At 45.6% G+C, this 20,927-nt stretch overlaps 2 protein-coding genes across 3 annotated transcripts in view; one reads left to right on the top strand and one right to left on the bottom strand.

Moving 5' to 3' along the window:
- rwdd3 (RWD domain containing 3) overlaps positions 1-1,867 on the bottom strand; it is a 9,138-nt gene extending 7,271 nt beyond the window's left edge. Inside the window, exons 1-2 of one of the 2 annotated variants that reach the window (XM_086224934.1) lie at positions 1,762-1,867; positions 249-481 (exon numbers count right to left, since the gene is read on the bottom strand). In XM_086224934.1, coding sequence (XP_086081060.1) covers positions 249-481; positions 1,762-1,789 — 261 coding nt within the window. In that variant the 5' untranslated portion in view covers positions 1,790-1,867. Of the gene's footprint in view, positions 1-248; positions 482-1,069; positions 1,251-1,761 lie in introns of those variants that run through there. The other variant, XM_086224925.1, reaches the window with a different exon arrangement.
- A 984-nt stretch (positions 1,868-2,851) lies between these two features.
- plekho2 (pleckstrin homology domain containing O2) lies at positions 2,852-19,992 on the top strand. Its single transcript, XM_086224841.1, has 7 exons — positions 2,852-3,053; positions 12,037-12,186; positions 12,334-12,456; positions 15,982-16,086; positions 16,182-16,280; positions 17,951-18,262; positions 18,351-19,992. Exons 1-7 carry the CDS (start codon positions 3,045-3,047, stop codon positions 19,665-19,667), a joined length of 2,115 nt encoding a protein of 704 aa, XP_086080967.1. The 5' UTR covers positions 2,852-3,044; the 3' UTR covers positions 19,668-19,992.
- The last annotated feature ends 935 nt before the right edge of the window (positions 19,993-20,927 follow it).

The raw sequence follows: 20,927 nt of genomic DNA, 5'->3' as shown, positions 1-20,927 counted from the left end.
CTAACAAATAGAGGCCAGCATACTTTAGCCTCAGACGTACATGTGGAGAGTGTCAGACGATGTTTCTAGGGAGACAAGTGATGAGGCTGAAGGGGGGGGGGGGGGGGTTGGTGGTTTGGGAGTCAATGTGTGAACTTGATTGTCGTTTATTCATTAAATATCTAATTTAAATATCTAATCACACTAATAATTTGCAGGTGGAACTGAAGGAACGGTACTGAAGCTTAAGTTCATAAGCCGGCACCAACCTGCAGCCAGTGCAGCAGCTGGTGGACCATGGGCTCCGGGGGTAACGCCGCAGCACGCTCCAGCAGCTTCCGTCGGATGTTGTGACACTGAGTCCTTGAGAGGCTGCTGGAGGAGACGGAGACGTCTGGGGGACAGGCAGGGTAGCCTGGGTGCAGATGGAACACCAGGCTCAGCTCCAGCCCCCTTTCCCCTCCCACAGTGCTGTTGATCTGGACCACCAGTCCATCCTGTGCTGGAGGACACATAGATAGTAAAAGAGGAGATGACACAGTCAGCACAGTCACCAGCAACCTTGTGGACTCGTCAGCAGGTTTATACGGGAACACGACCAGGACGACAGGCCCCTCCCCTCCATTAGACCGGCTCAGGACACCCAAATAACAAAGCAAGGACCTCGAAGAGTCCAGTTGCAGGACCTGTTCACAAACCCGCCACCTACACACAGGTGATGGTCCAGGCTCCGTCCAATCAAAACAGGACACCGGTGGAGTCTCACCACCGGCAGCCACTCAGACAGACTGTCAGAGAGAGTGTGTGTGTGTGTGTGTGTGTGTGTGTCCTGGTTTTAATGACTGTCAGAAAACAGGCCTCCTAATGTAAATCTTCAAAAGAGCTCACGGCAATTCCAAACTGTTCACATAAACTACACGAAATAATAGGACATCAAAATAAACATCTCAATATCTCATGAGTCTGAGTCAGAAGCAACTGTAAGGAGTCTGGTATTAGAACCCACCCACGCGTCAAAACCACATGACCAATATAGGGACACTGTGTGTGTGTGTGTGTGTGTGTGTGTGTGTGTGTGTGTGCGTGTCACCAGACTGCTGCACGAGCCGGAACTCTCCCTCTCCGCAGTAAATGGACGCGAGGACCGAGACCTCCTCTACAGCAGCGTCCGACATGCTGGAGGACTAATGGCGTCAGTGGCCCGCTACAACTTCATCGACCGCGGAGTTCTCACTTTCACATGTTCAGAAATACAGCGGAAATGACGTCAGTTTACCGGTCCGCGCTTTTTCATTGGTCCGGGTGATTGCACTTTGATGAGTTCCTGCACCTTCTGCTAGTACCACAACGACGACCTTTACTTCTACCAGTACTGCCAGTAGTCCCATCACTACCCCTGCCTTCATCAGGGTGTAAGAGTGTGCTTAAGGTTTGATTTGAAGTGAAGTTAAAAGAGTGGAAGGCCTCATGCTAGTACAAAAACAATTCGCCACTTCATCGTGCTGCTGCTTCACCGTTGACGCACCGTGCGTGCTCCCCTGTCACTCCCTCCTCCATAGTCACAACTGTTGAGTGTAAATGTAAATGGGTGAGACCAGAAGGTCTCTCACCTTGACCCGAACAATTCGAGGGAGGAGACCTCTACACAGCTTAGAGGGAAAAAGCCAAAAAGAGCAAGGAACCCTGACCTGAGCCCATCTATAGGGTGGTCAGGCCCAGAGAAAAATGGAGTCTGAAAAGATGCAACTTCCTGCTGATGAAACGTAGGAGAGAGGAGCTCACCTGGATTTAAAAGATGGAGGTCCAACATTTTCAGGTTATGATGTTGGAGTGGTATCTCTGGTATTATGCGAGTACTGTGAGTCTTTGTTTGCAGTATGCCTGCAGATCTTGAAGCCTATATTCTAATAAATATGAGTAGTAAAAATGATGTTTAATGAATATATTTGAACTTCTCTTCCTTCAGAGGATGAGAAGTTCTAAGGAGTGGAAGTGTCACACTCTTCACTCCGTGAGCCTCACCAGCCACCGTCTCTCCAGCAGGAAGTGTTATGGTCTCCATGGCAACCTGCACCTGCGATCAGCTGATTGATGGCGTCTCTCAGGACTGCGGTCTGTCTGAACTCAGGTTCTTGTGAAACGTTCATCACACGTTCCCACCTGGACACCTCCATGTTCCCCTCAGCTGTAGTTACCAAACACTTTGTCCTGCGACTGCCAGTCATCGCTGAGCTACACGAGATACTGACGTCACACGCGTCGGACCCGGTTCCGTTCCATAGCTTGACTGGATCCGGAACGTGCCACGACAACACAGCAGGACACACGTCACTCACCCATCATTCGATCCAACCTTTCTTTGGAGCGCGTCAAAATCAAATCTACGTGTGTAAATCGTTTGTATGGTTGATTTCACCTAAAGCCAAATAAAATAAAAATAAATAAATAACAGCGATAATAATGGAGATATCAGAACCAGTGACAGTTCTACCAATATATTAACAGCTCCTGAGGGCTTTACAAACAAGCGAACCAAAAGTAGAACCTTGTACCTCTCCGTGGGTCCGTTAGACCTCCACCTCTGACCACCACAACCGCTGAGTCCCAGAGGACGTTTGTACGGAATGAGAACAGGGGAACCAGAAACAAGACTTCCTCATCCGAACAATGTTTAATGTGTGCGTGCGTGTGTGTGTGTGTGTGTGTGTGTGTGTGTGTGTGTGTGTGTGTGTGTGTGTGTGTGTGAGAGAGAGAGAGAGAGAGAGAGGATGCCTTGCTCGGATGATGCGCACTCACGCAGGCTCCTCCTCGACAGACTCTGTGATTCAAGAGTGACGAGACTTCAACCGGAAACCAAACTTTTTTCTTCGAACCCCCCCCCCCCCCCTCTCTCTGGGGGCCAAAGAGGGAAGGCGAATTTTAGACTCATAAAGTTTCTCTGTTCCGTGTTCTCTTCTGGTGCTGGACATGTGTCGGACGTCGAGGGAGAAGTGAAGCGTTTCCAGCGAGCAGCGGGACGTCGAGTGATTTGATCCAGCTCAAGTAACGGACCCGGTCCTTCTACCATGGGAGATGTGAGTAGCCAGCTCAGCCTCACCCTGTCATCGCCCTCTCTGCCTGCGGGACGTGTCACTTTGACGTGATGAGAACCACCAACGCTGTTAGCAGCAAGTGGTCGGAGCCCGGTCAGGGCCCGGGGCGGAGGTGCCGGAGCCCCGGGTCCGAGATCTCGGGGGTAACCGTCAAAGCCTCTCGAGAGGAATCTTAACTCGGTATTCACGTTAAACAACAAGCCGTCATTAGTTGGGTCAAAGCACCTGCCCACCTGTCAATCATCTGTGGAGAAGACACAGTCCACTCGCCGTGTTACTCCCATGTTTGTTACCGCTCGTCGTTACACACGGTGACGTTCCGTGTGGATGGCGGATGAAGCACTGTTTTGTCAAACAAACTTTGTAAATTGGGGTTCTGCAGGATTAAAGTTTGTCAGATGAAGTATTAGATCACGTTTGATCATGCCTCTTCTTCTTCTGTTACAAGAAGAACGGTGTGTGTGTGTGTGTGTGTGTGTGAGGGATGCTGTGGAATGTGGTGATTAGAATTATTACGTTGACTGAAGCATTGGAGCCCCATAACTGAATAACCCATGAAGGTATACACACACCCCTGCAGCCAGGTGAAGTACACAAGTACACACCTCATGAAAACTTAGAAAAGTTCATTCAAACATTCAAACCTGGTCCACACTGTCATTCAGCTGAGTCCAAATTGACGAGACGATGTGACGACTGGCTCCTGAACACCCTCCTGTCTTTTCTCCAACGGGTTCGTGGCTCCTGACACTTCTCTGCTGGTTCACTTCATCACCCCCCCCACCCCCCACCCCACACACACACACACACACACACACACACACACACACACACACACACACACACACACACACACACACACACACTCAAACACTCTTCTAGTGCAACCATAGCTCAGAGACTCAGAGACCAGGAGACTCAATGCTTTGGCGACACAGAGACATAGAGATACAGAGACCTGAAGACTAGGAGACCTGGAGACACAGAGACCTGGAGACAGGGAGACTCGGGTGAACAGGAGCAGGAAGAAGCATTCTGAGGGATGACCTGATTTCTTGGGAAGGTTATTGATTAATAATTGGTTGAACATTTGTTCTGTGGGTTCTGGACGGCTGCAGCAGACGGGAGTAACGCTTGTGTCCTCGGTCAAATCCTCAACTACAAAACCAAGCAGGTTAGCATGTTTGCGTCCTGTCAACAGACGTGATGCTGCTCGTGTCCAGAACCCGACCCACTGAGCCTCACTGGGTCGTGATCCGCGTCGTCTCCATTCGTCGGCAGGTCATGACAAAAAAACTCTCTCGGCGATACGGTAATGGCGTAGACTGGCATGCACATGCCTGTGTAAACAGGAAGTAGATTGTGTAATGATTGTATGAAAGTTGCCCCAGATGTGCCCGAGGACTCAATGTGGTCCCTGTCATCTGGACACTACTGGAGCTGGGACCAAGTACCAGTACAAGTTGTACTCTGGTGCCCAAACTCCAGGGACTCAGACGATTCAGCTGTCGCCATTTTGGCAACACTTCTGTCAGGTTTATGGTATGTGTGTGTGTGTGTGTGTGTGTATACGTTGAGAGGCTGATGATGAAGGTGTTGCTAGATGACCCTAGATTGGTCCTCTGATGTGATCAGGGTAGTTTCGCTGGCGCCGTCTGAGCCCGATGATTGAGGAAAGTTTGTGTGGACTTTTATTAGGCTGTAAGTCTTTATATCGTTTCAGATTCAAAGGTTTTATGGAACATTTACGGCTTTCTACAAACAGATGAGGTCCCCGTTACAGACGGCTGGTGTTCTGGATGTTAATGAGAACGCAAATTAAGGTTTGATTTGAAGTGAAATTAAATGAGTGGAAGGCCTCATGCTAGAACAGCCATTCACCACTTCATCGTGTGGCTGCTTCACCGTTGATGCACCGGTGCGTGCTCCCCTGTCACTCCCTCCTCCATCGTCACAACTGTTGAGCGTAAATGTAAATAGATGAGACCAGGAGGTCTCTCACCATCCTGGATGCACAGACCCTTGGGTAGCTTCACAGGTCCAGGCAGCATCCTTCCTGGCCTCACCTGGGATCACGGTTCTGTTGGGCTGATAGTGCTGCTCAGTGTGGGCTTGTTGTCACTCTTGAAAATGCACAGTTATCAGCACTGAGTCACCAGCAAAGACGAGCAGGTGAGTTAGTCATCCGCACCGACGTGTGACAGGTGAGTCCCGGACTGATGAGACCCAGTCAGGATGCCGAGCGTCGGGTTTTTCTTTGCTGCTTGTCCACACAGCAAATCAAACCTGGAGCTTCTGAGGCAGGCTCGGTTATCATGTCTGGTTGGATCGTGTCAGAGTGGTGTGGAAGTGAGGCATGGAGCAAGCAAACCGCTGTCTGTGAAAGTAGCCCACTGCGAGACCTGGAGGTCTTTGTTGGGGGTGTTTGACAGGAAGCTCTCGTTGCTGGACTGGCTGCTGCTTCCTGCTCCTCTTCATACTCTGCTGTATCTTTTGTGTCTTTATCTCCAAAACCACTGGGCTCTGTGGTGGTTGTCTCAGAGCTGTGAGTCATCGGTTGTCGGCGTCCCACTGACCCAGAGTGACGCGTCTGCTTGACCCGCTCAGCAAGGAGGAAACAGACTGCTACATTATGTGTTAAGCAGAAAACAATTAACCCTCTCTCCCAATCGTGCCGCTGTCCAGGCCTATACCACACAATGGATATGTGTGTGTGTGTGTGTGTGTGTGTGTGTGTGTGTGTGTGTGTGTGTGTGTGTGTGTGTGTGTGACTACTGGCAATTTCATAAAGTGCTTCAATGAAAAACTCCTCTCAAGGGTCCTCAATAGTGAATGCATTTGTGTGTTCTTGAATTTCTTTCCTTACTGGAACAAGTTAAGTCCTCAAAAACTCACAGATGTGGAAAATATTTCCTCTCAGGATATTTGGAATAGGTCTACTCACTGCACGAGAGTTTGGTTCTGGATCAGGAGTCCTATCCTTTACTCTGCGCCATCTTTTTAGCAGCTGAGTGGAGTAAATGCACTCTAGTCATCTGAAGGATTCTTGGCAGAGGTGCGGGCCTGGTGGCCAAGGAAGAACCCGTTACTTGCGGGGAGATGTAACTCAGTGTAACGTGTCTTCTTTTCTTTTCACAGGGTTTGACTGCGATGGTCTGTGCTTTCAGATTTGTTATTGGTGTTTTTTTCTGTGATTCTGCTGCTTGAAGGTTGCTAACAGATTCAAACTAAGAGATCTTGAGCTGCAGGGGGTGAACTGCAGGTCGCTAAAATAGTGACCCCTACAAATTTGGCCCTGTAGTCAAGAGCATCAAGGAAAATCTGATACTGATTTTCATGTGACATTTTGGTGATTTTTTTTGCTTGGACCTGGGTTGTGGCACCTGAACCAAATCCTAGAATGTTGATCAGATGGATGTGGGAGTTGGATTTGGCTGTCTGGACCTAGACAGTTGCTGCTGATGGCCCATAACACTGCTACCAATCAAGGGAGGTGAAAAATTAGTTTCACGTTGATCGTGAACAGGAGGTCAGACAAGCAGACCTGCACCTGTTGATGCAGCATCACTGACTTGTTACAACAAACACCACCACATCGAAAGTGACTGAAAAGACATTCATATGAATGAAAATCTTACCGCTGGGCCTCTGCTATGGGACAGCAGGTTGTTGCTGCATGTAGCCGTCTCCCAGCCTCGTCCCAGTCACTTCCTAGCCGTCTTCCAGCAGCCTCCCATCCATCTCCAAGCCATCTCCCAGCCTTGTTCCAGTCACTTCCTAGCCGTCTCCCATCCATCTCAGCAGGATCCCTGGTATTGTTGACGTCATCAGTGTTGTCCATGCACAAGAGCAGGTGCGTTGTGATCTGTATTGAAACCTGATCATACAGACTCAGATTGATTTGATGGCTTGATTCTCTAGTGAAAAACACTTGAGTCATGACAATGACATGGTAGACAGACATTTGTGTTGTGGACACATTCATCACCACATATCTCCATTTGTATGCACTGGGCCTCACCAGAGCCTCACCTGAGCCTTACCTGAGCTTTAGCTGAGCCTTACCTGAGCTTTATTTGTCCTTCATTTATCTTCTGGATACTTTTGATAGGAACAAAGATGATGATTCTGTATACATGAAGGTCTGCTTCCTTCATTCATGAAAAAACTATGGATGCGCAAGATGGTCCAAAGAGTTCATCACGTCCAAGTTGTGTTGGGTTGGTTGGAATTTTTTACTCTCCTCCTTCATGTCTGCCCCCAACACTTCAAACCCCTATCATGTAGATGGATGAGTTCAAGTTTTATGTGTCTGAAAAATGACATAACCATGTCAGAATGTTGGGAAGAGAGTGGCTTGTAAAAAGTGGTCCAATATCTACTTCCAGGATGGAAAAGAAGCTCTTTGTCCACCTGCCACTGTGAGTGGTGGATTCCAAAATCTAAATCTAAATGTCATTTTGGATAGATGGTTGGAAAAAGAAGACATTTGCAGAATTGGGCTTCTCAGAAATAGTGATTTGTCATCATAAGACACTAGAAACAACACTTAAACTAGCAGCAAAACCGTCCCTGGTTGCAGGCCTGCTGTTTGGTGACCTGAGCACTTGTGTGGAGTGATGACACACACCAGAAGCGTGAGGAGGACAAAAGTGATATGTGTGTTCAAGTTGCTCTGTCCTCACATGGTGTGAAAATAGATTTCCTTCCGGTGAGCTGCATTACCCTCTTGCATGAGTGGAGGTTAGGTTTGTTCATTCAGTTCATCCTTCAACAGACTGAAGTCTGCACATCCACATGAGTCAGCTGCAACCCTGGTACGTCTTATTGCAGCCATCACTCCACCTTCGACCATCTTTTGATGAAGATGAAGATAGTAATCTAATAATTACTAGATCAGAGTACTTCTAGTTTCTAACATATCCTTTATATATGCATGTGTGTATATATATATGTATAAATATACATGTATGTATATATATATACATACATGTATACGTACACACATGTATTTGTGTACGTATATATGTGTATATATGTATGCATATAAATATATGTATATATGTTTGTGTGTGTGTATGTATATATATATGTGTGTGTATGTATGTATGTATGTATGTATATATATATATATACATACACACAAACATATATATGCACATAGATCTATACAAGATATGTTCGAAATTAGAAGTAGTCTGATCTAGTAATTAAATATCTTCATCAAAAAACAAAATTGTATGTATATATGTGTGTATGTATGTGTGTATATATGTGTATTTATGTATATATGTGTGTCTATATATACATATATACAGACGCACATATATACATATATACACATATATACACTCATACATATATACATATACACACACATAAATACACACACATATAAATTATAGTTTTTATATATATATATATATATATATATATATATATATATATATATATATATATATATATATATATATATATGAACACAGATATCAGCCATAACTTGAGCACTGACAGATGAAGGAAGTGACTAACACTGACTACAGTTGGGAAGTGACATTTTGTCCTTGAAGTTGAAGTGATGGAAGGGGGAACGTGTTTTTCGTAAAGGTCAAAGGTCACTGTCACCTCACATGAACACAATATCTCAGGAATGAAATTTTAATATTCGGTTATACTTCAAACAGTCGCAGTCATTCTGCGTTGTGTGAAATATCGTTTGCAAGCAGCACTTGCTATTGTGCAGATGTTATTAATTCTGTTGTACTCATTTATTTAGTTACCATTGAATGGCTTAATGAATATGAAATTTTATCATAGCTCACTAGAATGTTGCTCTTGGTTTAAATCAGCTCCTCGTCCTCATCAGTCAAAACTTTCACTTCCGACTCAACCTCCATGTTGTGTGTGTGTGTGTGTGTGTGTGTGTGTGTGTGTGTGTGTGTGTGTGTGTGTTTTCACACACTGCAGAGACCTGTAATGGAGGACATGAAGTCAACGCACAGGCTCCTGATGATCATGTAGCTCAGTATACTGTAGGAATGACAGAGGGAAAAATCCTGCATGTATTTGTTGGGTGTGGACATTTTGATCATCCTTGCCGTGTGGACCACTCCCATCTTTCATTGCAAAACATTTGGGAGTGACAACACTGGTGGCAACAGCACTGAACAGGAAGTTGCAGAGTTGAGCATCTTTGACCATATTCAAAGCAGAAACATGTTTATTGGCTGTGAGATCTTGCTTAGACACGGTGGAGCAGCAGAAGTTCTCAATATCAGCTGTTATGTGAGGCGTCTTTTCAAGCAACAACAGGTTGATAACAGCAGCAGCTTCTTCCAGCTGCAGCAGAGCGAGGGAGGGACACGGGGTAACGTGTGAGCTCAAGCTGGGCAGGTCAGCATGAAAATCAATGAATGCCAGATGCTCCATGACCTAAAACTTCATTGGAAACACATGTCTGTGAAGGTGTGCCTCTTCCACAACCCCTCCGCTCTGTTTTCTCTTCCTGACTGTGGAGCCAGCGAGCCTCAGATGCCGTCGCTGCAGCTGCTTGAGTTTGCTACGACATTATCTGTCTGTGCGTGTTATTTTATCTGAGTAATGGCTGATGGGGTTAGTCCACGTCAGGCTTCACCACAGCACAGCAGATAAAAGGTCTGTGGGTGCTCTGGTCATGTGGTTTGGTTTGTGCTTCAGTGCAGAAGATCCTCCCTGTGTGAGTCCTGAAGTTAGCAGCTGAAAGTGCAGAGCTGTGGCTGGAGTCAGCTGAGCTCTGAGTAATGGAAACCTTTTACTGTCGCTCTGCTGTGAGGGTTTGCTCAGACTCTGCACTCAAGTGTTCCCCAGCAACTTTATTCCGTGTCAGAGGCGAGCCAAGGCTGCCGTCTGCCCCAGATGTTCCTGTATTATCCTCCCGCGCCACATTGGTGTCTCTGCAGCTGCACTATTGTTAGCCAGGCGGAGAAACACTTGCTTTCACTGTGAAAGTGGAAAAACATTGAGCTGACCTCCCACCTAATCCAGAAAAGGAAAAAAACAACATATCCTGTGGAAGTGGATCCAGCAGAAACAAGAACTGTGAGTTCTGCAGACACCTGCACTCACTACAACTCGAAGATCCATTGTGAACTTCAGACGTGAGCAAGTGTGAGGTCGTAGACCTGCAGTAGTGACATCACCGGGGACAAATACGTAAAACCTCTACCTTTTACACTGGTCAAGAACCCATAAACACACTGAGGGGGCACAAGGACTCTGGTGCTGGTCCACAGACACCAAGCTTGCCTGTCAGCTGCATGGTTTCTGCACCTGTGGGCTGTGTAAATGGGGGATAAGTCAGAGCGCCACCTGGTGGCAATAATGTTTTGTTTTTTTTCAAGTGGGTGAACCTCTTTCAGAACCTGGCGATGTTACAGCGAAGCCTGACAGGTTACCATGGCGAGGAGGTGGCCATGTTTGATATGTGACCATAGAGCAGGAAACTGTAGTAACCGGACTCCATGTGGTCAGAACTTTTCCGAACTTCCCATGCTTGATGAGAGTGAGAGAAACACGTGATGTATAGCAACATCACGCATGGTAAGTGGATGTTGTGTAGCACCACCTAGTGGGCACAGGAAGTGATGTTTGCAAGCACAGTGCAGCATTAGTTTGCTCATTCATGTAAAATCACAGTATTCAGTATTATGAGGTTTGACCTCCCCCTCTGCAGAACACACACACACACACATACACACACGCAGCTTTATTTAGGACGTGACCACCAAAGTACCGGAGTGGAGGTGTGAACACAGGAGCGCCCCCACTGTCTTTGTCTGTGGTTTCTGTTCTTCCTCAAGTGTGGTGTTGAATGTTGAGGAACATGATGTTTTACATTGATTCTCTCCATGAAATAAGAACATAAAATGCTAATAATGTTGCCATTATTAACCCAGGAGTATTAACATGTGAATGCGTGTGTTGCTAGAAGCTGGTGGCCTTTTTCACTTCCCCTCTCTTTTGTTCACATGCTCTTCGCCAACCTCACCAGTGGGCGGGGTCAGTGATGCTGCTTGTGTGATGCTCTCCTGTTTGTGCCCTTTTTTGGCAAAAGTGACACAGCGATGAGGAAATAAGAAGCAAAGCGGAGCGAAGGGTACATTACATTTATAGCATGAGATGTTTCATAAGACAGAGGAAGTAGATCAGTGTGATGATGAAGTCAGATGTCTCCACCTCTTAACTCTAATTTTAATGGGAATAATGATAAGGAGCCTGTGATCAAGTGTCCGGGAGCGTAGGATGTGAGAGGTGGGAAGAAGCTTTCTGTAAATAACCAGCAACTTCTGCTTCAAATTGAGGAAACAATTGCTGACACTTCCTTTTACCACTCAAGCAGATAGTTCACTTTACACGTGAGAACCTTTGGTTGAGGTTTATTAGTACCTCACCTATTGACTAGAGGTACAGGCAAATACAGCAGGTTGCTGCTGTTGCCGTCAGGAAGCTGTTGTTCCCTCATGAACACCAAAGTTTGATCTTCATGTTTGGACCCTAAGTTGACCCGTGTTCACTTCCTTCAGAAGTGTAGCTGTGATACTCCCCACCCACAGAATGCCCCTTCCAGTGAACTGCTCTTAAAAAATCAGAAAAAAATAAAATGTTCACTTTTCATGGTTAAATCTTTGATCCAGCATCAGCCCTGATCATTCGAACCAAATATTCATTCATTGTCTTTTTCTTTTGCTAATTTTTTAATGGGGGCGGCACGGTGGTGCAGTGGTAAGCACTGTGGCCTGACAGCAAGAAGGTTCTGGGTTGGAGCTTATTATATAACCTTTGAACAAACATCGCAATTTTTCAGAATCTGAACTCTTTAAATGCCAAATTCTCTACTCACGGCATTAGACATGACAGTACCCCCCCACTCCACCCCCCACCCCCACACACACACCTGATACGATCTTGTTCATGTGTCTCCTTACAGGGTGCAAAAGAGGATCCAGCCCAGTGCAAAGAGCCAAGGTTCCTGGCGAAGGCTGGCTGGGTAAAGAAGGCCTCCGGCAGAGTGCTGGCCAGCTACAAGGACCGCTTCATCCATGTGGAGAAGACGGAGTTGGTGGTGTATGAAAGTGAGGTACGCCAACACACCTTTACATACTTTTATGGCACTATTCACTATATAGACTAAACTAAAACTAATATCATTTTCTATTTGATAGTAAATGAACTGTTGAGATGTCACATTTACTGTTGTTATACTTTACTGTACTTTGTGTTGCAGGACCTGAAGAACTGTGTTGAGAGGCTGGACCTGGAGAACTACAATAAATGTCTTGAACTGAAGAGTACTTTCAGCAAGAAGCACAGACTGATACTCATCCGATCACCCAAGGCTGGAAATAAGGTGAGAGGAGAGATGCTATGGTGGACCGGCATGTACTGTACATATGAAATGTAGCAGGGTGATAATGAAGGAGGTCAAGCGGGGCAACTACAACTATGTCTTCCCCCTACAGCTGGTACTTCTTTCACACGCCTGCCCACACGCAGGTTTTCTGCCTCTCCCCTTGTTGTTTGATTGTTTCTGGTATGTCACTGACAAAATCACTACACCAGAAAGCAGTGAACGTTGTCAAGCTCAGAGCAGCTGTAGCCTGCTAACCCGCTACAGCTGACCTCGACCAGCACTGTATTGAGGTTTGCCACTGATGTGAATGTCTGTCGTGGTAAAAATGGTATGGTGTCAGGCGTCAACTGGCGAGGAATTCTGGGATGATTTGCTGATGCGGGGCTGCTTGCGACAGTGGCACTGACCGCTAGCATGCCTGCGAATCACCCTCCTAGCTTGAGATCATGGACTGCTGTTCCTGGTCAGATGTTGCTGGTGGTGTGCATCCTAGAGCAGCCTCACATGTAGGAATCAATTCGTTGGAATCTAGTGCCGCTGGATGGAATGTTTGTCGTGGTTAAACATGACATATCTTTGCGGATGAGAGCTGCTGTGAGCAGAGACAGCTAATCTAACCGGCATCCTTCAGAGTTCACTGCCCACATTTAGAATAACCTGGAAAGTCTACAAGCTCGAACAACCAAATATGAAATGCCTTAACACCTACATTCTCACATCAAATATGCATGAAAAGTACAGCAGCACTCCCCTCCTCCTTCAATGAAAGCAAAATTGGGAAGTCCCCTTCAAGAAAGACTGCCTTTTTAAAACTTTCAAATGAAATAGAAGGTCTGTACATTTATATGTTTTTGTTTTAAATCTATAAAACTCTCAAACGATGCATAGAACAGAATCACGTTCAGTTGATTCTGTGAGACAGAATTAGCTGGAGGTGAGGCACTGGTTTTGGGGAGCCACAACAGCACATTCAGGATTCCACGGCATTTAATCTGCAAACACACAGCTGGAGATGTAGTAGAATGTATAACTCTGTGTGTGTGTGTGTGTGTGTGTGTGTGTGTGTGTGTGTGTGTGTGTGTGTGTGTGTGTGTGTGTGTGAGTGAGTGAGTGTGACAGTGATTCATTCATACTGATCTTTACTGGCAGTCTCTTGTCATATCACTGACCCCTGTCCTGTTCTACTTATATATTAGTGTTACTTACATACTCAGCAGGTTGAGGTTTCTGTTTGTGGATGTGGTAACAGTCAGGCCCAGAGCCACTAGGGGGTGCTCACTTGTATTTTGAGCCATTTCACTACATAAAATTTCATAAGGTAACATTGTACCATTACTAACGTCATAGAGACCCCAGTGATGAAGCAGCATCTGAACCCCTGTACGAGGTTTGAAGCTCATCTGCAGGTCCAGCCGGCTGTGCGACAGACAAGGAACCAAACCTTCACCGTTCCAAATGTTCTTTAGTGTCAAGACACTCCTGTCTTATCAGGAGCTGTTGTTTGGTTAAATCAGCGAATTTCATGCAAAATGTGATCAGACTTAGGTGAGCTGGTGACCAGGGTCTCATTCATAAACCTGGTCTCAGGAGTGCTGATGGCGTACAGGTCAGACACACAAGTTGCTTTTGAAAAACTAGAACAGTCAGACAGTCACAAACTGTTACATTACCTTCATAAATCTCAGTCTACCTGGAAATGTGGGCACTTGAAATCCACCTCCCATCCACCATGGATACAATGGAAACATTGTACAACATTCAAACTAATACGGTCAAACACTGAGATAATAAAACTGAGTGAATGAAAGCAGTCAGCTGATCAGAGGCTCCTCATGGTGACTTACCGTAACAACTGCAGGGAGGAAGAAGCAGAGCCAGGACAGTGGATCCTGCATCAGTGCAGCAGTCATGTTTGAATATCAGGACTGATGACATCATGTTGGTACGGTGTGATGTCATTAAACCTGGTATTTAAACATGGAAGTTTGAAGGTTATTGATTTTTTACACCGAAGCGTTGTTGTGATGAACTTGGCTGCACGGTGATGTGAGGATGAGGAGGGTCACGATGAAGAGTTGCTACACTTTGTAGGTGCCAGTTCCTGTGTGTGATGAAGTGTGTTTGTGTGTGTGTGTGTGTGCATGTGTGTGTGGTGAGGAGTGTGTCATGAAGAGTGCGTGGAGTATCTGACAGTTCATATTCAGTGATTTTATATTGTACAACCACAGTAAAACTACAGTAAAACTGCAGTTGTACTCGTGAGTAGTTCTCTGACGTGAGGATGAGGAGCAGCGGCGCTCCAGGAAGCTCTAGTGGATCCGACTGGTACTGGTGCTCTAATCCTCATTTCAGGTCCACCAGTGTTGCTGGAGCATGTCACTCCAGCTGTGACAAATCCACGTGTCTGACACATCTGGAAGTGTATGATAATACATCAGTAACACGTATGAGGTTCATCACCACGTTGGTGCGTGTGAGTCAGAGCTTCTGTGGAGGAGCAAACATTTAACCGTCAAGTTTGTTTTTCATTAATGCCAAAGTTAGAATATAGAAAGTGCCGTCCGCCTTCTTCTGAGTGACCTGATTCCTCACTATTACCAACCTCTCATGTGTTGTACATTTGGTACTTGATTGCTAATATAAAGATATTAAGTGTGGTGGATATAAACCTTAAACTGACATAAAAACTTATGACATAGCCACAAATGACCAGCCTACACACACAGAATTTATGCACATGCACGCGCTCGCACACACACACACACACATACACGTATCCTATACATACAGCTTACACACACACACACAAACATGCACACAGCCTACATACTCACACACACAGCCTACTCTCACACACACATGCACGTGATGAACATCTAGCACCACCTAGTGGACACAGGAAGTGATGTTTGCAAGCACAGTGCAGCATTAGTTTGCTCATTCATGTAAAATCCCAATATTCAGTATTATGAGGTTTGACCTCCCCCTCTACAGAACACACACACATACACACGTGCACATACGTATCCTACACGTACAGCTTACACACACACACACACACACACACACACACACACACACACACACACACAGCCTACACTCACACACACATGCACACACAGCCTACACCCACACACACATGCACACACACTCACACAGACTTGGAAAAATGCTGTATTTCATTTCATTTCAATCCAACAGTCGCTTCATTTGTGGGATACGAGAGATGCGACAATGATAATAACAGGATAATGATAATGGTGGAGTGGTCAGCCAGTCTGGTATTTTGGTCCATACTGGAGTGTCTCAGTGAGGTTTGCGTGGGTACCTGTGTAGTGTATGGTGTGTTACAGTCCTCAGAGAATGACCTCTGGTGACCTCCAGCAGGGAGACATTAGCTTCATTTGAAATATTATCATGAATTGATGTTGACTATGAAGTTTGGTACAAAAAAAGGATAATTTTCGTGCATAGGATGTTGCGTAGATGTTCTATATTTCTCTGTTTGTGTGTGACTGGCAGATCCATGACGTGAAGTTCCAAGTTCCAACTGCAGACGAGAAGGAGGCCTGGCTCAAAGCCCTGAGTGATGGCATCAATCGAGCCAAGAACAAGATCTTTGATGAGGTGAAAGTCTGCACAAGGGTTTTGTTTTATACTCATTGAAAAGACTCAGATTGACTCAGTGAACATGGGAATGACAGAGCTGAATGTCTCCACAGGTCAAGATCGATGAAACCAGTAATTTGGAGCATGTTACTCGATCAAGGCCTAAAGGGAACCGCAACCGCCGGCCACCGACCAGGATACACATGAAAGAGGTTTGTGTGTGAGAATCCAGTGTGACGAGTCTGAAGAGGTCTAGGCCTGAGGGTCAGCCCAGGTTCTTCAGTTTCAGTTATGGGTTCAGGCCCACAGTGTAGCTCTGTGTCCCCCTCACCCCTTCACTTTCACTCCATTAAAGCTTCCCTGTGACAGACGTCATGATGGATTCAATTCTTCTACGGTTCACATCAAGCGTTTTAATGAGGTTCCGATCTTCAAATCTCAAAGAGCCTAAATGGACTCATGGTTGCATGAATCCTCATACTATGCTGCGTATTCCAAGGCTTTCATAGTCGTTACTGTCATAGTACACCACATCTGTACTTCAGTTACCATGGTTACGCTTCACTCACATCATCAGACCAGTCACTGGCAGTAAATATCAGGTTCTCCTGGAAGAATATGAGAACAGAACTAGTTGTGATGTGTAACACAGACATGATCACAAGTGCTCAACAAGCTCCTCTTCTCTAATTGTGTCTAATGGTGTAGTAGCTCCTCCCCTTCATTGCTATGGGCCAAGCATCTCATTGTAAAACATTCTTAAACATACATCCTTTAATCCATCTAGGCACTGGCCTTTATCTGAGGCTGATATTAGAGGCAGGCCTTGGCCACAGTTTTTTTTTTTTTACAGTGGTGTTTTCAAGTTAAGCTGTGCATCAGAGCGAGGCGGGGTCATTGTCCTACTGATGGACATGTAGATCTATTCTCTGTCTGTCTTCATTCTGAGCACCAGGAGGGTAGCAGACAGTTGAAGACATACTGGGGCCAACGGTCTCTCCTCTACATCCGTTTGATCTGACCTCAAATTATCATTCATGACACAAACCTGAACATCTCAGTGGATGAATGAACCTGGAGAAACAGAAGATATGGCATTATTTCAGCAGAATACCATTTCCTGTCTGCATGGACACAGATGTTTCTTGAGACTTGGCTGAGAGGGGGAATGTACTTCTGCAACATGTTGCATTCATTGATGAATTTGTGTCAACTGTTGACGCAAACTGATTACCTATTTTTGAATATATAAAACAGGTAAAAATCATAAAACCTCTGCTAGCACCGGACTTTCAATTACTTGGTCTCTTATTGCCATTGCTTGAAGAACTCACGCTTTGAGTCACTTGGTCATAATACTGCAATGTCAGCGCCCAGCAGCAGAGCAACATGGCTGCAGTGTTGGCAAGGCAAGGCAAGGCAAGGCAATTTTATTTGTATAGCCCGTTTTCACAAACAGTTTGTCTCAAAGGGCTTCACATGGCATCATAACAACATCCTCTGCCCTTAGACCCTCACATCGACTGAGGAAAAACTCAGTTGCCTTGGGCAACATGTAAACTTCTAACTTAAGATTTGTTCCTGTTCACTTGCAGGAAGTTTTAAATCAATGGGCTTCCTGTTTCATCAAGGCGATATCTGAGAGCTGTTCAGATGTGGTAGCTTGTTTGCTTGTTTTTGGGTTCCCAGCTACGTCGTATCAGAAAAGGGAGATGAAAATGTCAAAATCTGAAGAGAATGTGCAATGCGGGAGATGGAAACCCCTTTTGTTGAGAAGATGAAAGTGTTTCGCTTGATGTTTCCATAACATTTAGTATTTAGGGTATATAAATTTACTTGAATTAAATTTCTTTGATGCGTATTATTCTTTCTTGCCCTCTAGATAGCAGTCGTGTCATCTGATGGTATCCTACGCTTGGACCTTGATCTTGACAAAGCTGTAATGCCTAATGGAACAAGTCAGGCGACTGTTGATGGCACTGAGACTCCTAAAGAGGCCAACAATGTCCCCGTGCCTCTATCCAGTACCAGCAAAGACAAATCACAAGGAGCCAGTGATGATGAGGAGGCTCAGGCTGAGCCCGATGTCCCTCCTCAGAAAAAGGTCATCAAACCTCCAATGCCTCCTTCCAAAATGGCTAAACCTATTTCAGTGCCAGAGAAGGAAGCTGAGGATGAGGATGGTACAAAGAAGGTCTGTATAATGCTGCTGTGTAAGAAAAATATGCATGTCTTTCTGTTTGGATTCATCATAATATAGTAAAGCCTTTTGTGATTCTTAGGCCCTGCTGCCACCAATGCCCCCGTGTAAAGGCAGCAAGCCCTGTGCTGCAGCACCTGAAGAGGCCACAGAAGAGGCTGAAGCTGACAAGATGGCTGAAAACAGTCCTGAAGCAAGGAAAACCACAGGCCCACCACCAACCCCTCCCAACAAGCCTTCAAGCAGTTCCACAGGCAACCTTGCAGAGGCCTCACAGTCCAGGCCAAAGTCTCATCTGCCAACCCCTCCATCCAAGGAGATGAAACCCTCCCATCCTGCTGACAAACTGAATCAAGTGGGTCAAGACACACCGGATGAGAGTAAGGAGAAGACAGAAGATGAAAGGAATGAGGAGACAGGGACACCCGTGGAAAAAGAAGAAGCTCCATACATGGGCACAGATTATCCTGCTCCCTGTGCAGATGGACATGTTTCTGAGGAGGAATCAGGGGCATCCCACAGTGATCCACAAGTCCTTGTTTTACCTCCACCAGAGACCACAGAACCCATCAGAAAGAGTCAGAGTCCTTTGCTACACCCCAAGAAAATGTCTTCGAAATTACCTGAATTCAACACACAGCACACAGAGGACGACACCAGTGGAGCTCTTGAGGGAGAAGACCCTACTCCATCCCTCCAAACAGAAGAGCAGCTGTCTTCAAGTGAAGTCCCTGTAGTGATGGTCTCGCTGACTGACCCTGTTGCTGACAGCGTCAGTCAGAGTCCGCTTCTCTGTCGCCTGCCAAGAGAGAAGAAAATGAATGTGGAGGAGAAATCTGTAGACAGTGGTCAGCACTCCGATGCTGACAGTGAAGTCTCTGTGAATGAAGACACACTGGCAGCCTCCACAGCTGCACTGAGAGGAAGCAGCGCCGGTTTGGACATGTTGGACACCAGCGAGGACGATATTCACAACTATGCAGGTTCAAGGCCAGCACAGGCGACATCCTCAGCTTGGGCTGGATCTACCTGTCAGCACTTGGAGTCAGCATCTTCCGTCAAACCGTCAATCAAGACCAGGTCTGTGTCGTCTGGAGATCTGCTCTCTGACGCTGTACTGGCTGGTCAGGTGAGACACCAAACAAATGCTGACACTGGAAGAAGTGTGGCTCCAAGAGTGGACATCATGACACTTGAGATGGAGCTTACTCTGGAGATGGAAAAGACAGGTGATCTTCTGAGTCGAGTGTCCCAGTCCCAGCAAAGAGGCCATGCCGAGAGCTCGCCAGAGGACCTGCTGGCCAAGGCCATGGAAAAGCTGAAGAAGGCTGATTATGTCCTCAGGGAGGTCCAGAAACTGAAACTGGCTAAGAAGTCAAATAACAGGAATAGCTGGTAAATGTTAGTGGCGACAAACTGGCCTGGAATTGATAGCTTGCTAAACCCCTGGAACAGCATTTGTTCCATTCCAGCTTAGAACCTGTCAGTAGGTACAGTAGGCCTGTTAGAAGTCCTCGCCAGTTGATTGTGGGAGAGGCTGGAGGATTCAAATGGAAGTGTCCTACAGTAGTAACAAAATGTCTAACAATAATTTTGTTGGGTTCTCATCCCACAAGCTTGTTCTCTCACAACTTCATGAACATCAACTTATGGAGCTGCCTCACATTATCTAGCCAGGCAGCTCCATAAAGTCTGCCAAGAAATGACTTCTTTTTTTTAACTGCTGCCTGAAATCAAAGGCCCATGTTTTCAAAATTTGCCAAGCATTTTGAGTGGTGACTTTGCTGCGGTCGCAGCAGTAGAGCTCTGATATGGCCCGTATTCTGCAGTTTGTCCACAAGAGAGCGCTGTGACTGGGGTGAGGGGAACTGTGTTGAAGAAGAGTTGCACAGCTGGCCAGGCAGAGCTGAGTCTGCCCTTGAAGGTATGTGTGTTTTTATGGTAAGATGGTCTTTAGCAAGTGAAACGTACTGAAAAATAATGAAGTAAACCTCCAGTTGCAGCTGTCAGTGTAACTGGAGTGTAACTAGAGTAGCCTGACAGTCGCAGATACACACGTCTGAACCCACACGCATTGATTATTCTCATTTTCATTGAAATGGTTGAATTATATCAAAATATATGGTGGACACACACTCACTCACTTCCTCTCTCAGATGGTTCTGCTCAAGGTTTCTTCCTGTTTATAGAAATTGCTGACTAACCTATTATAACTTAGAACAACATTAATGACAATAATTATGATAATTACAGTTAAATTTATTTTTGAAAATGCTTTTACGTTTGTTCACACAAAGTGTAAATCCCTTAAAATAGCGGGAACGGCCACCACCAAGGGATGCTTAGCAAACTGCTAATCGCTCTCATTTTTTATAGTGATGTTACCTACGCAACTGTGCACTTAAAATGATCTGAGTGCAATTGTTACTCATTAACTTTGTGTCAAGCCATGCTTAATGTCCAACTGTTTGTTTGTTTCATAAATATATACATATATTTATGACACACGTATGTATATATACATATATACATACCTATATGTATATGTGTATATATATATGTATGTGTATATATATATAATATCTAATATATATATACATACACACAGAGTAATTGGAGGAAGAACATTGTAATCTCAAAGTAGCTCTGTTAATTCCTT

This window comes from Aulostomus chinensis, chromosome 2 (genome assembly GCF_037954235.1).
Source record: "Aulostomus chinensis isolate RoL2024-O1b breed Wild chromosome 2, RoL_Achi_v1.0, whole genome shotgun sequence".
In the NCBI taxonomy this organism is placed as follows: Eukaryota; Metazoa; Chordata; class Actinopteri; order Syngnathiformes; family Aulostomidae; genus Aulostomus; species Aulostomus chinensis.
Note: the sequence above shows the minus strand (reverse complement) of the source record. Positions and strands in the feature narration are given on the sequence as shown.